General features: G+C 47.0%; 1 protein-coding gene across 1 annotated transcript in view; it reads right to left on the bottom strand.

Moving 5' to 3' along the window:
• The window catches only part of LOC144607535 (uncharacterized), a 43,383-nt gene extending 28,665 nt beyond the window's left edge, over window positions 1–14,718 (bottom strand). Inside the window, exons 1-7 of the mRNA XM_078424432.1 lie at window positions 14,712–14,718; window positions 13,631–13,910; window positions 11,505–11,662; window positions 10,659–10,908; window positions 4,622–4,782; window positions 2,778–2,981; window positions 2,205–2,274 (exon numbers count right to left, since the gene is read on the bottom strand). Of these exons, the coding sequence (XP_078280558.1) occupies window positions 2,205–2,274; window positions 2,778–2,981; window positions 4,622–4,782; window positions 10,659–10,908; window positions 11,505–11,662; window positions 13,631–13,910; window positions 14,712–14,718 (1,130 nt within the window). The remainder of the gene's footprint in view (window positions 1–2,204; window positions 2,275–2,777; window positions 2,982–4,621; window positions 4,783–10,658; window positions 10,909–11,504; window positions 11,663–13,630; window positions 13,911–14,711) is intronic.
• Between the last annotated feature and the right edge of the window lie 394 nt (window positions 14,719–15,112).

The raw sequence follows: 15,112 nt of genomic DNA, 5'->3' as shown, positions 1-15,112 counted from the left end.
GAGCTCTTAAGGATAGCGGAGTCAGGGGTTATGGGGAGAAGGCAGGAACGGGGTACTGATTGAGAATGATCAGCCATGATCACATTGAATGGCTGTGCTGGCTCGAAGGGCCGAATGGCCTCCTCCTGCACCTATTGTCTATTGTCTCCAGCATCTTCCCCACTACTGATGTCAGGCTAACTGGTCTATAATTCCCCGTTTTCTCTTTCGCACCATTCTTGGAAAGTGGGATAACATTAGCTATCCTCCAATCCATAGGAACTGATCCTGAATCTACAGAACATTGGAAAAAGATCACCAATGAGTCCACTATTTCTGGACCCAACTCTTTGAGTACCCTGGGATCAGACCATCAGGCCATGGGGATTTATCAGCCTTCAGTTCCATCAGTCTACCCAATACTATTTATTGCCTAATGCAAATTTCTTCCAGTTCCTCTTTCTCCCTTGATCCTCTGTCCTCCATCTGGGAGGTTATTTGTGCCTTCCTTATTGAAGACAGAGTCAAAGTACCTGTTCAATTCTTCTGCCATTTCCTTGATCCCCATAATAATTTCACTTGTTTCTGCCTTCAAGGAACCCACATTTGTCGTAACTAATCTTTTTCTGGTAACATACCTAAAGAAGTTTTTGCTGTCCTTCTTTATATTCTTGGCCAGCTTACCCACATACTTCATCTTTTCACCCTGTATTGCCCCTTTTGTTACCTTCAGTTGTCCTTTGAAAGTTTCCCAATCCTCTGGCTTCCCGCTAGTCTTTCCTATGTTATACACCTTTTCTTTTAGTTTTATTCCATCCCTAACATCCCTTGTCAGCCACGTTTGCCTCTTAGAATATTTCTTCCTGTTTGGAATGAAATGCTTCTCTCTCATGCCTTAATAGTTCCCTTTATTTAACTCCAATACTGACACTTCTGATTTAAACCTCCCTCCCAAATCGCTGATTAAAACTTATCATATTATGGTCACTAACTCCTAGCGGTTCCTTTACCTTGATTTCCCTTATTAAAGCTGGCTCATTGGACAACACTAATTCCAGAATTGCCTTCTCTCTGATAGGTTCCAGTATAAGCTGCTCTAAGAATCCATCATGGAGGCACTCTACAAACTCCTTTTCTTGGGGTCCAGAACCAACCTGATTTTCCCAGTCTACCTGCATATTGAAATTTCCCATAACCACAGTGACATTATCTTTGTTACATGCCAATTTTAACTCCTGCTGCAACTTGCACCCTTTGTCCATGCCACTGTTTGGGGGGCTGTAGATAAATCTCATTAATGTCTTCTTACCTTTACAATTCGTCAATTCTATCCACATCGAATCTATATCGTCAGTCCGTATGTCACCCCTCGCAAGGGACTGAATTTCATCCCTCAACAACAGAGCTACCCCACCTCCCCTGCCCACCTAATGGTCACCTGCCTGTTCTTTCTGTAAGACGAATAACCCTGAATATTCAATTCCCAGACCTGGTCCTCCTGCAGCTGTGTCTCTGTAATCCCCACAATGTCAAATCTACCAATCTCTAACTGAACCTCAAGCTCATCCACTTTACTTCTTATACTTTGCGCATTCATATATAATACCTTTAGTCCATTACTCACCTCATCTTTCACATCGATTCCTATTGTACTTGGCCATACTCTCCTATCCCTTTGTGAGCTTTCTGTCCCATTCATTCTAGTGCCCCCCCTCCCCCACTATTTAGTTTAAACCCACCCGTGTAGCAGTGGCAAACCTGCCTGCCAGAATGCCGGTCCCCCGCCTGTTAAGGTGCAACCCGTCCCTTTTGTACAATTCACCCTTACCGCAAAACAGATCCCAGTGGTCTAAGAATCTAAATCTCTGACCCCTGCACCAGCTCCTCAGCCACACATTCAGATCCCATATCTTCCTGTTCCTGCCCTCACCAGCACAAGGAACTGGAATCAAACCGGAGTTAAACCACACTTGAGGTTCTGCTTTTCAGCCTTCTTCCGAGCTCTCTAAAGTCACGCTGCAGAATCATTTTTCTCTTCTTCCCGCCTTCAAGGACCTGTGTTTAAGGTCCTTGATGTCCTGGATCCTGGCACCAGGGAGGCAACAGACCGTCCTTGAAGCCCGCCTGCTGCCACAGAAACCCTTGGTTGTGCCTCTCATTATTAAGTACCCGACTAGCACGGCTCTGCCTGACGTCAGTTCATAAGTGTTGCTGTGAATACTTACAGATACCCTTTCTCCATCAGCGAGGTCCCAATGCGGATCTCTGCCCCCACGATCCGTTGCGCACAGCAGTCTGCATTGAACACAGAACATACAACAGTACAGCAGAGGGACAGGACCTGCAACCATGATGTCTGTGCCAAAAATTATGTCAAGTTAAACTAATCTCTCCCTGCACGTGTTCTATATTTCAATTCCCTGCATATCCATGTCCCTAACTGAAAGCCTCTTAAATGACATCATAATATTTGCCTCCGCCCCCACCCCGTCGTGTGATCCAGGCGCCCACCACTCTTTGTGTAAAAAACTTGGCTGGCAAATCTCCTTAAAACTTCCACCTTCTTGCCTTAAAGCTATGGCCTCTACTCTTTGACATTTCAAACCTGGTGAATAATTTCATATACTTCTGCCAAGACTCGACCCAACCTCTGATGTTCCAGAGAAAACAATGTAAGTCTGCCCGAACTCTCCTTAGAGCTAATGCCCTCTACTCCAAGCAGCTTTACATAAATGTCTCCTGCACCCTCTGCAAATCCTTCCTATAATGGGACAACCAGATTTGCACACAATACTTACGGTCAAATCGGTTGGTGACTCTTATTGATGATATGATGTGGTTTTCCATTAAATCGACCCGCCACCATGGGTTTTTCTCGTTGGTCGTGTGCGCACATCCACTTATCCGGATACTTGGGCTGATTTTACCATCATTGGCATAGGAGGCGTAATGCCTGTGACGGGTGCTTGACATAGTCGCCTTCCCTTTCAGTGCCAGGTTCTCTGTAGGTGGAACAATAATTTACTCTTCAGCAAGTGTTATGGATGCAAGGGATCTCAAGTTAGAGGTGAGTAATGTCCTATAACACACTGACTTGTGATAAAGCAGGAGTTGGCTAATTATAAATACGCATATTGACTGGCTGCATCACGGCCTGGTTCAATAACTTAAATGTACAGGAACGAAGGAGGCTACTGAAGGTGTTGGACACTGCCCGGTCCATCACAAGTACTGACCTCCCTACAGGGATCAAAAGAGGCGCTGCCTCAAAAAGGCAGCCAACGTCATTAAAAGACACACACCACGCTGTCATCTTACTGCTACCATTGGGAAGAATGGCCACCAGACTGAAAACTATGACCTCTAGGTTGAAGAACAGCTTCTTCCCAGCAATCTTCAGGCCCCTGAGACGTGCTGACTACATTAAACACAATCCACCCCGAAGCAATGGATGACCTTTGTGTCAGATTCAGAAATAGCGTCCTCCCCATTTTTATCAACCCACTGAACGCATATCCCTTAAGATATGGTGTAGTTCTGACATTCCAATCTACATAGCTGTGGACCTTGCATTTTTTTCATCTGCAATTTCTCTGTAAATGTAATACCATAATGTTGTAACACTATCTTTGGAATGCTGGGATTTTTCTCTTTGTACCACCTGCAGCACTTGATTGTTTTCATGTAGAGTGTGATTTGACTGGATAACAAGCAGGCAAAGTTTATCACCATGTTTCGGTACATGTGACAACAGTAAACACGCCAATACAATACCATCTCAGTGAGGGTTGAGGATTGTTGGTTTATGGGCATTTCCTGTGTACTGAATAGCTACAGCGTTATTTGTGTTAAAACAATTATAGCTATTCAAAGGTGTTTGAATGAGTGTTGGGTCTCGACCTGTCTACGGCACAGAAACAGGCCTTTGGTCCAAATGTCCCATGCCAACCAAGACCCCACATAAATTAATCCCATTTACCGTGTTTGCCCGAATCCATCTGAAAGTTTCCTGTTCATGTACCCGTCCAGCGCTTATGTTAGCTATGTGTCCAGGACAGAGCTGGCCTTCTTGATCAGTTTATCCAGTCTCTTCCTGTCAGCCGTTGAGACGCTGCTGCTCACCAGGTTTTGTCAGTAAGTCCCCGCTGACTGTGTTAGTTGTGTCACCACACGTCCGCACTGAGCGTGTTAGTTGTGTCACCACACGTCCGCACTGACTGTGTTAGTTGTGTCACCACACGTCCGCACTGAGCGTGTTAGTTGTGTCACCACACGTCCGCACTGAGCGTGTTAGTTGTGTCACCACACGTCTGCACTGACTGTGTTAGTTGTGTCACCACACGTCCGCACTGAGCGTGTTAGTTGTGTCACCACACGTCCGCACTGAGCGTGTTAGTTGTGTCACCACACGTCCGCATTGAGCGTGTTAGTTGTGTCACCACACGTCCGCACTGAGCGTGTTAGTTGTGTCACCACACATCTGCACTGAGCGTGTTAGTTGTGTGACCACACGCCCCCACTGAGTGTGTTAGTTGTGTCAGCACATGTCCCGAATGAGTGTGTTCGTTGTGTCAGCACATATCCCCACTGAGTGAGGAGTGAGCGGTGTACACAGAGTGCCACAGCATGGATTCCAACACACCTGCATCTTCCAAGGTTGGAGGTTTAGAGCCGTAGATCTCCACCGCGCACAGACTCAGGATTTTATTCCGGCCCTGGAGCATGATATTCACATATCGACCCTTGAGACCACCGCAAGCGAAGCTGAACGTCGTTCCATTCATTGACCGGACGGTTCCACAGCTGGAGGAGACAGAGATCAAGTACTGAGTGGACGGGTCTGTCTCCGCCCTCTCACCCGTTTGCTGTGAGGGGATCTGTGGGCCAGACCCCACACTTTGACCCAGACACATCACCAGCAGTATGAGCTGGTGAAACATTGGCAAGGCCAGTACTGGTGTCACACAAAACTGTCCATTCCCAGAGAAAGACAGGCTCTGAGTGGGGCTGGACATACATGAACAGATATGGGTGGTGAAGCCGTGTTATCATCTGGTCTGGTCATATATGTACAGGGTGATGGGTATATTGGACAATCTGCCAGAGGAGGTCATTGAGGCTGGGACTATCCCATCGTTTAAGAAATAGTTGGACAGGTACAGGGATAGGACAGTTTTGGAGGGATATGGAAGAAGCACAGACACGTGGGATTGTGTAACTGGGAAATTGTTGGCCGGTGTGGGCTAGTTGAGCCGAAGGGCCTGTTTCCACACTATCACTCTATGACTATGACTCTATGATATGGGCGGCTAGGCAGTGTTAAAACTTGGGTGGCGATGCTATGCTTTGAACTTTGATCATACAAGAACCTCAATGGGCGGTGATGTCATCATATTATTTGGAATCATCTACCATGGAAACTGTTGAAAAGGTACAAGGGTAGGAAAGATATAGAGGGTTATGGGTCAACAGGTGTAGTTTAGATGAGGCATTTTGGTTTGTTGTCCAAAGGGCCATTTTTGTGTTGTGTTACTCTGTCACTCTTTTTGGATGGTGATACAGAATGATCATCTGACCTGGTCATTTATGAACACATGTGAATGTCGATGACATATTATCATCAAGGAGGGAGATTAAACCCGTCTGCACGCTGGTCACTTGCTGCTGACGATGTGGCTGGTCTTCGTTGAAAGCGAGTGACCCATCTACAGGGAACCTGTGTTCTGCGCACTATGGCCACCCTGATCCGTCCCATTCCCACGCCGACCTACCTATTCTCGACTATCTCCACTGTCATCGGCAGACCAGAAGCAAACTGCAGCAACTGTGCCTCGTGTTCCAGAGGTATGTTAAATTATGAGTGGAATAGGTTAGGTGAATGCACCAAGGGTTTGTCCAAGGTAGAGGGTTCAAGAAGTACAGGGTTTAAGCGGAGTGGGGAAAGCTTTAACAGGCATCTGAGGGACAACTTTACCGATACAGAAGATGGTACATGGAATAAGGTGCCAGAGGAGGTAGTTGAGGCAGGTACAATAACATCATTTTAAATACTTTTTGACAGGTACATGGATACAAAGATTTTAAGAGGTATTGTCGAATAGCGGGAAAAGGTATGAAGTTATATGGGGCGTCTTGGGCAGCATGGACAGTAGCCCGAACCTCTGGATCATTGTTCCACACCTCTGGCCAACATCCACAACTCATTTATTGTACACTCATCTAGGTCAATGATCCACCCCTCTTGATCAATGATCCACACTTCTGGATCAATGATCCATTCAGCTGGGACAATGAATCAAAGCTGTGGATCTGTGGTCTACAGCTGATCAATGGGCCATCCATCTGTCAATCATCTGTGCTTCTATGTTAATGGTTCACACTTCTAGATCAACGATCCAAATCTCGTGTAATGGAAATAGGCCCTTTGGCCCAACTGGTCCATGCCGACCAAGATTCTTCATCAAAGTTAGTTCCATTTTCCGGCATTTGGTCCATATCGCTCTACACCTCTTTTAAAGAGTAACAGAAGATAACAGGAGGATGGAGAGAGAAAACGGGCGGTGGGAAAGATGCTGGTGTCAATTATAAAAGAAGAAATTGCGGAACATTTGGATGACAGTTCCGAATCAGCATGGAGTTACGACGGGGAAATCATGCTTGACTAATGTTCTGTAATTTTTTGAGGATGTGACTAGGAATATGGACAAGGGAGAGCCAGTGGATGTAGTGTACCTGGACTTTCAGAAAGCCTTTGATAAGGTCCCACATAGGAGATTAGTGGGCAAGATTAGAGCACATGGTATTGGGGGTAGGGTACTGACATGGATAGAAAATTGGTTGGCAGACAGGAAACAAAGAGTGGGGATTAACGGGTCCATTTCAGAATGGGAGGCGGTGATTAGTGGGGTACCGCAAGGCTCGGTGCTGGGACCGCAGCTATTTACAATATACATTAATGACTTAGATGAAGGGATTAAAAGTAACATTAGCAAATTTGCTGATGACACAAAACTGGGTGGCAGTGTGAATTGTGAGGAAGATGCTCTGAGAATGCAGGGTGACTTGGGCAGGTTGGGTGAGTGGGGAGATGCATGGCTGATGCAGTTTAATGAGGATAAATGTGACGTTATCCACTTTGGTGGTAAGAACAGGAAGGCAGATTATTATCTGAATGGTATCTAGTTAGGAAATGGGGAAGTACAAAGAGATCTTTGTGTCCTTGTTCATCAGTCACTTAAAGTTAGCATGCAGGTGCAACAGACAGTGAAGAAAGTTAATGGCATGTTCGTCTTTATGACAATGGCAGTTGAGTATAGGAGCAAAGAGGTCCTTCTGCAGGACCTCCTTGTACAGGGCCCTGGTGAGACCGCACTGTGTGCAGTTTTGATCTCCAAATTTGAGGGGGAACATTCTTGCTATCGAGGGCGTGCAGAGTAGGTTCACTAGGCTAATTCCCGGAATGGCGAGACTGTCGTATGTTGAAAGACTGGAGCGACTAGGTTTGTATACACTGGAACTTAGAAGGATGAGAGGAGATCTTACTGAAACAAGATTATTAAGCGATATCATATCATATCATATATCTACAGCCGGAAACAGGCCTTTTCGGCCCTCCAAGTCCGTGCCGCCCAGTGATCCCCGTACATTAACATTATCCTACACCCACTAGGGACAATTTTTACATTTACCCAGCCAATTAACCTACATACCTGTACGTCTTTGGAGTGTGGGAGGAAACCGAAGATCTCGGAGAAAACCCACGCAGGTCACGGGGAGAATGTACAAACTCCTTACAGTGCAGCACCCGTAGTCAGGATCGAACCTGTGTCTCCGGCGCTGCATTCGCTGTAAAGCAGCAACTCTACCGCTGCGCTACCGTGCCGCGATTGGACACCTGAGAGGCAGGAAACATGTTCCCAATGTTGGGGGAGTCCAGAACCAGAGGCCACAGTTTAAGAATAAGGGGTAGGCCATTTAGAATGGAGAAGTTGAGAAACCGTTTCATTCAGAGAGTTATAAATCTGTGGAATTCTCTGCCTCAGAAGGCAGTGGAGGCCAATTCTCTGGATGCTTTCAAGAGGGAGCTGGATAGAGCTCTTAAAGATAGCGGTTTGGGGAGAAGGCAGGAACGGGGCACTGATTGTGAATGATCAGCCATGATCACATTGAATGTCGGTGCTGGCTCGAAGGGTCGAATGGCCTACTCCTGGACCTATTGTCTATTGTCCAAACTTCTCTTATCCATCTACCTGTCCAAGTGTCTTTTAAATGCTGTTATAACTTGTGCCTCAACCACCCCCTACCACCCTCTGAGTGAAAAGGTTGGCATTCATGATCATATTAATCTTGCCCCTCTCACGTTGAAACTATGCGCTCACACTTTGCTTCCCATATGCAGCGCAATATACAGTGCATTCACTCTTTCTATTCTCCTCATGTTTTTATACACATCTATAAGATCACCCCGCAGCCTCTTGCACTCCAAGGTGTAAAGTCTTCCTTATCCAACCTTCCCCCATTGCTCAACCCCTCGTGTCATGACAAAATCCTCATAAATCTTCTCTGCACTCTTCCCGGCATAATGACATCCTTCCGATAGTAGGGCTACCGAAACTGTGCACAGTTTGACCTCAGGTTGAACAGCTGTAACCTCACCAACGTCTTGTACAATTGGTGCAAGCTAATGCACCAAAAACTTCATGACCATCCTATCTACGTGTCATGCCACTGGCAGGGTGCCGTGTACCTGCACTGGATACTTCCACTCCACAGCACTCTAAGGGCACTACCATACACTGTAAAGATCTTGGCCTGGTCAGACTTCCCAAAATACAACAACTTGCACTCATCCGCATTGAACTCTATAAAGTATTTGTTAGCCCACGCCCAACATCAAGATCCTCCTGTAATATTTGACAATCGTCTTCACTCTCCACGATTTCACCCACTTTAGTGTCATCTGCAAACTTGTGCATTCTCATCCAAATGGGTGATATAAACCACAAACAGGAATGGGTCGCTCCCTGATCCCCGAGATACACCAGTCGTCAAAGGCCCCCAGCCCGAAAACAAACTTCCACGACCACCCTCCATCCATGAAGCCAATTCTGTATCCACTTGCTCGCTTCCCCTGGATCCCAAGCTCTAGCCTTCCAGAGCAGCTTACCACATGGACATCAAAAACCTAGCTGGTCTTTACTGACAATGGGCCACATCTTTTGGTCTTTTGTCTACACTTCTGGATCAATTGCCTTCGGCTCGGGATCAGGCCTGCAACTGTGTCACGTTCACAACATCTGGATAAATGGGTGTTGGGTCAGAGAGGATCAGACAATGGGGAAAGGAACGAACTGGGGTCAAGGTGTGGAACAGGTACGGTTGATGGAAAGGATTGGTTGGTGAGATGATAGTCGAGGGTTGGGGGAATTGGTCATGGGGGGCATTGTACAGTGTTCGGGAAGGGGAAGGGATAGTTCAGGTGAAGACGGTGCCATGTTTGAGAGGTTGCAATGGGGGAGGTTCCCCCCTTCCTCCACCCTAGTCGTTTAACCAGTTCCACAGTTCACCTCATTGTATCCGTCTTTAGATTACCCCGTCCAGAGCCAACAATGGATCCAGCAGGTTATCGCCCGGTCTGAGGTAATTTGTTGCTGGCCTTGATTGCTCCTCTCTTTTCTCGCCTCCTACCCTTCACCACCTTTCCCACTCCACTCCCACCCCCAACCCCGGCCCCCAACCCTATTTTCAGTCTGAAGAACGGTCGCCACCTGAAACGTTACCAATTCCTTCTCTTCAGAGATGCTGCGTATCCCGCTGAGTTACTCCAGCATTTTGTGTCTACCTTCGATTTAAATTAGCTTCTGCAGCTCTTTCCTTCATATCTGGATAAATGGTTCCCATCTTTGGGTCAATGGTGCACACCTTTGGCTTTATGGTCCATATCTCCACACCGATTCTTCACACATTTGGGTCTATCGAACGCACCTCGCATCAACTGTCATAACCTGTGAGGCAATGGTCCTCATCTTTGTGTCAAATGCCTGAACATTTGGAGTAATAGTCCATCCATCTGGATCAAATGTCTGCACCTCTGGGACCATAGTGCGTACATCTGGATCATTGGAGCACACATTTGGTTCAAAGGTTCACAGCACTGCATCAATGACGTACATCGCCACGGTCAATGGTCCACACTTCTGACCTACTGGCCCAGATCCTATGCATCTTACACCTGCGTATTCTGCTGTTATCTACAATTCACCAGCCCCAATGGGACATTGTGCAACGATGGGCGGCACGGTGGCGCAGCGGTACTGCCTTACATCGAATGCAGCGCCGGAGACCCGGGTTCGATCCCGAATATGGATGCTGCCTACACGGCGTTTGTACGTTCTCCCGTGACCTGCTTGGGGTTTCTGCTAGTTCTTCTATTCCCACACTCCAAAGACGTACAGGTATATAGGTTAATTGGCTTGGTAAATGTAAAAAAATGTTCCTAGTGGGTTTAGGATAGTGTTAACGTTTGGAGATCGCTGGTCGGCGCGGACGCGGTGGGCCGAAAGGGCCTGCTTGCGCGCTGTATCTCTAAACTAAACTAAGTTCAACTAAACAAAAGTAAACATCCGAAGTCCTGCATTATACAATTGGAAACGAGCAAGCGATTGCCACTGAATACTCACAGTTTGTTGGTATTCCTTCCATTCCCAACGCGGATCTCAGCACCCATGAGTGGGTGAACGCCGTTGGTGATTCTGACAAACGTCACGATGAACTTCTCCTCTAAATCCACCACCCACCAAGGGTTGCACTCCGCCCTTGTCCTGGCACAGCACTGTATGTTCGAGGATGTGTCGCCATCAATAGCAAGGTTCGCAACAGCCCGATTCTCGGTGCTGGACTGCATCGCTGTTCTATCCAAAGCCAGATCGACTGTTGTGCAGAATAGAACCATAATCACAGAATCATGTAGCACATCAATAGGCCCGTCGGTAAAACCTGTCCATGCTGACCAAAATGCCTCATCTGTGCGAGAGCCATTTGTTCATGATTCGCCCATATCCCTCCAAACCTTTTCTACCCATGAACCTGCTCAAGTGTTTATTACATGCTGTTATTATACATGCCTCAACTACCTCATTTGGCAGCTCGTTCCATGTACCCACCACATCTTGTATGAAAACGTTGTCCCTCGGGTTCCTATTTAATATTTCCCCTCACACCTTAAACCCAGGTCTTTTATAACTTGATTCCCATACTCTGGGAACAAGTGTCAATTCACCCAACTATTCCCTTCATTTCTCACCCCCACCACCCGTGCTCCAATGCATAAAGTTCCACCCTGCGCAACCTCTCGCAATAGCTCAGATATTGTGATGATTCTCCTAAACGTTTTATTGCATTCTTTCGAGGATGTTATGTAATTGATGTAGCAGAGTGGCCTAAACTGAAGACTTAGGTTCAGGTGCAGCCTCACTAACCAGACAATAGTGTGATACGGCGGGTGGCTGCACGGTGATGGAACCGACCTGCCATTTCCAGTGACGGCAACTTTGTACCGAAGATCTGAACCTCACATAGCGTCAAGGTCTTCTTGTATCCCGTGATGAAGATATTGACGTAACGACCCGTGAATCCATCGCAGTGGAAGGTAATGGGGTTGACAACGGAAGTGATGGTCCCACAGCTAGAAGAGGTGACATAGTCACAGTGAGCAGTGGGTGCTGGCGATGGTTCCTCTTCTGAAGGCTCTGGAGACGCGGGCATTACAGGCATCAGGCACTCGGAAACCTATGGCACCGTTTGTTCACGTCTCTTGATGTCAGAAATACAAAGGACTGTGAGTTTACACAAAGTGCTGGAAGGGCAACTGTGGCGAGAATGAACAGATAATGTTCCGGGTCAGGACCCCATTTCAGTCCGCCCATTCTCTCCGCAGGTGCTGCCTGACCCGCTGAGTTCTTCCAGCACTTTGTACTGGTATCGGTTTATGATTATCACATGTACCATGGTTCAGTGAAAAGCTTTGTTTTGTGCTATCCAGTCAAATCATACCATGCACGAGTTCAATGAAGCCACAAACAAGTAGAGCGAGTAGTACAAAGAGGAAACCGCCGGCATGCAGAATATAATGTTACAATTCATGGGGAAAAGGTGCAAGGGCCGCAATGAGGTAGCTTGGAAGATCGGGACGACATTCTAGCTGATGGGAAGACCGTTCAGTTGTCTGATAACAGCGGGGAGGAAGCAGTTCCTGAACCCGGTGGTACGCGCTTTCAACCTTGTGCATCTTGTAAGCTGGTCAGATGTCATCAGAAGGGTTCATGAAGAACTCATCTTCGTGCCCTCGGGCTGGGATATGACGGCAGGCTGACCCTTTAGCCATGGTGGGATTTAAGAAAATCGCGAAAATCTTTCTCTGGGTTAAAGAATGGGGAAATTGCATTTGCATGAAAGGTTCGGGCATTCAGGGCATGTGAATTTTACCGTAATGAGGTGCCAATGAACTACAGGAGTATTTCTGGGTCAGACGTAAACTTGGCCGGTAGGGACATTAGTTTGACGAGACGACAAAGTGTTGCAGGATCTCAGTGGGCCAGGCAGAATTTGTGGAAGGAATGCACAGACGGAGATTTGCGTTGGAACCCTTGTTCAGAATATGCAGGGCGTTGTTTCCACAAGCAGATGGCCCCGTGGTCACTGAGAGCGTGTCAGTGTTAAAGTACAGGTTTGTTTAAATTCTGAATTGACTTTCTTCAGTTGCTGAAGTCAAGTTTAAAAATCACTCCACGGGAATAGTGGTCCACTGGAAAGTTGAGCACGGTGAGATAATCTATGAGTGAGGGAACGGAGGGATAAGGATCACGGATGCGCAGAGGAAAGTAACTTGGCGTTATGTTCGGCACAGACATTTTGTGCAAAAGGGCCTGTTTCTGTGCTGTACTGTTCTATGGTGCGAGGGGAAGATACAATAGGAACCTGTGGGGCAAGGTCTTTACACACAGGGTGGTTGGTTAATGGATCGAGCTGGCAGAGGAGGTAGTCGAGGCAGGTATAATAATAACAGTTACAAGACATTTGGACAGGTACATAGATAGGAAAGGTTTAGTGTGACAGGGGTCAAACACGGGTAAATGGAACAAACTTAGATAGGGCATTTTGGTCCGTAAGGATGAGTTGCGCCGAAGGCACATTTCCGTGCTGTAGTCAAGTTTATCGCTATGAATTGAATAATAACTCTTGTTGATGAACACATTATGTTCGTGTTCATCAGCAAACGCGGCAGTTAATGGAATGGCGAGTCATTCCAGCACCTGTGGCCGGAGAGTTGCCATCCAAACTATTGACGGCAACCAGACGGTTAACATGAGCCAGGGTTCAAGAACAACATTTAAAAGACACTTGGACAGGTTCATGGAAAGGTTTAAGGGATATGAGCTAAAGCAGGCAGGACGGACTCGATTCAATGGGGTATCTTTCTCAGCATGGAAGGGTTAGGTTCTGCGCTCTTCTGTTCTACATTCTCAGTTCCATTCAGCAAAACCTCTGGATTTTCATGATGTAATGCGGTGCGTCAAGAACAGTAAAATGTCCAGAATCCCTGAGCTACGTGGCACCACGTGGAAAGAGCCACGGTTTAATGCTGAGTACTCACAGTGTGTTAGGATTACCGTTGGTCATCAGTGTATCCCCGATGTGGACCTGAGCTCCCAAAAGCTGTTCACTGCAGGAGTCCACCCTGCCCAGGATGGTTACTGTGGTCACGATGTGGGATGTTTTCAAATCAACCCTCCACCAAGGGTCTTTGGTTGATTCTGTCTGCGAACACACACCCAAGCTCCCGTCTGTTCTGGTATCACCATCAATGGCATGGGAGGCAATACCAGGACGATGGATGCTGGACTGAGATGCAATGCCCCGCAAAGCCACGTTCACTGTTGGGGAGGAGGGAGTTTACTCATCAATAAGGAATAAACATCAGGTCACTTCTTCAAGCTGTGGGTTTCCATCCGACCTCCAGAGAGGAGAATCTTTATTCCTGAAGAAAACACAAAGTGCTGGAGGAACTCTACAGATAGGTTACAATCTGGCGTGGGAATTGGCAGATAGCATTTCGGGTTCGGCTCCTTCCCCAGACCTTATCCATTCCCTCCACAGATGCTGCCCAATCCACTCAGTTCCTCCAGTACTCTGTGTGCAGCCATGTACAAATCTAGATCAATTTACGAATTCGCAGACGACAACACCATTGTGGGCAGGATATCAAATAATGATAGCACAGAGTACAAGAAAGAGAATGAGAACCTCGCGACCCGGTGCCCAGACAACAATCTTTCTCTAAATGTCAGCAAGACAAAGGAGACGATGGTCGACTTCAGGAGGCGAAGTGGTACACATATCCCAGTTTGCATTGCTGGCACCGATGGTTTCAAGTTTCAAATTCCTCGGAGTAAATATCACCAACACCTTCTCGTGGACTACCCATATTGAAGCAAGGGCCAAGAAATCATACCATCTATTCTACTTCCTTAGAAGGCTTAAGAAGTTCGGCATGTCCCCAGATACTGTCACAAACTTCTACAGATGCTCTATAGAAAGTCTTTTGTCGGGATGCACCACAGCATGGTTTGGGAGCAGCTCCATCCACGACCGCAAGAAATTGCTTCGAATTGTGGACGCAGCTCACACTATCACGCACACCAACTTCCTTCACATTGACTTCCTTTCAATCTCACGCGCCATGCCAAGCCCACCAGTATAATCAAGGACGAGACGCACCCTGATCATAGTATACGAAAATAACTGCAGATGCTGGTACAAATCGATTTATTCACAAAATGCTGGAGTAACTCAGCAGGTCCGGCAGCATCTCGGGAGAAAAGGAATGGGTGACGTTTCGGGTCGAGACCCTTCTTCTTGACGCACCCTGACCACACCCTTTTCTCCCCTCCCCCATCGGGTAATAGGTATAGAAGTGTGCAAACGCACAACTCCAGATTCAGTGACAGTTATCTGGCAGCTGGACCATCGTACCAATAACCGGAGAGCGGTTCTGAACTGCTGTCTACCTCATTGGACACCCGATGGCGATCTTTCATCGGATTTAACTGGGTTTATGCAGCAATAAACATTATTC

The sequence above is a fragment of the Rhinoraja longicauda genome, chromosome 2 (genome assembly GCF_053455715.1).
Source record: "Rhinoraja longicauda isolate Sanriku21f chromosome 2, sRhiLon1.1, whole genome shotgun sequence".
NCBI classification, from domain to species: domain Eukaryota; kingdom Metazoa; phylum Chordata; class Chondrichthyes; order Rajiformes; family Arhynchobatidae; genus Rhinoraja; species Rhinoraja longicauda.
Note: the sequence above shows the minus strand (reverse complement) of the source record. Positions and strands in the feature narration are given on the sequence as shown.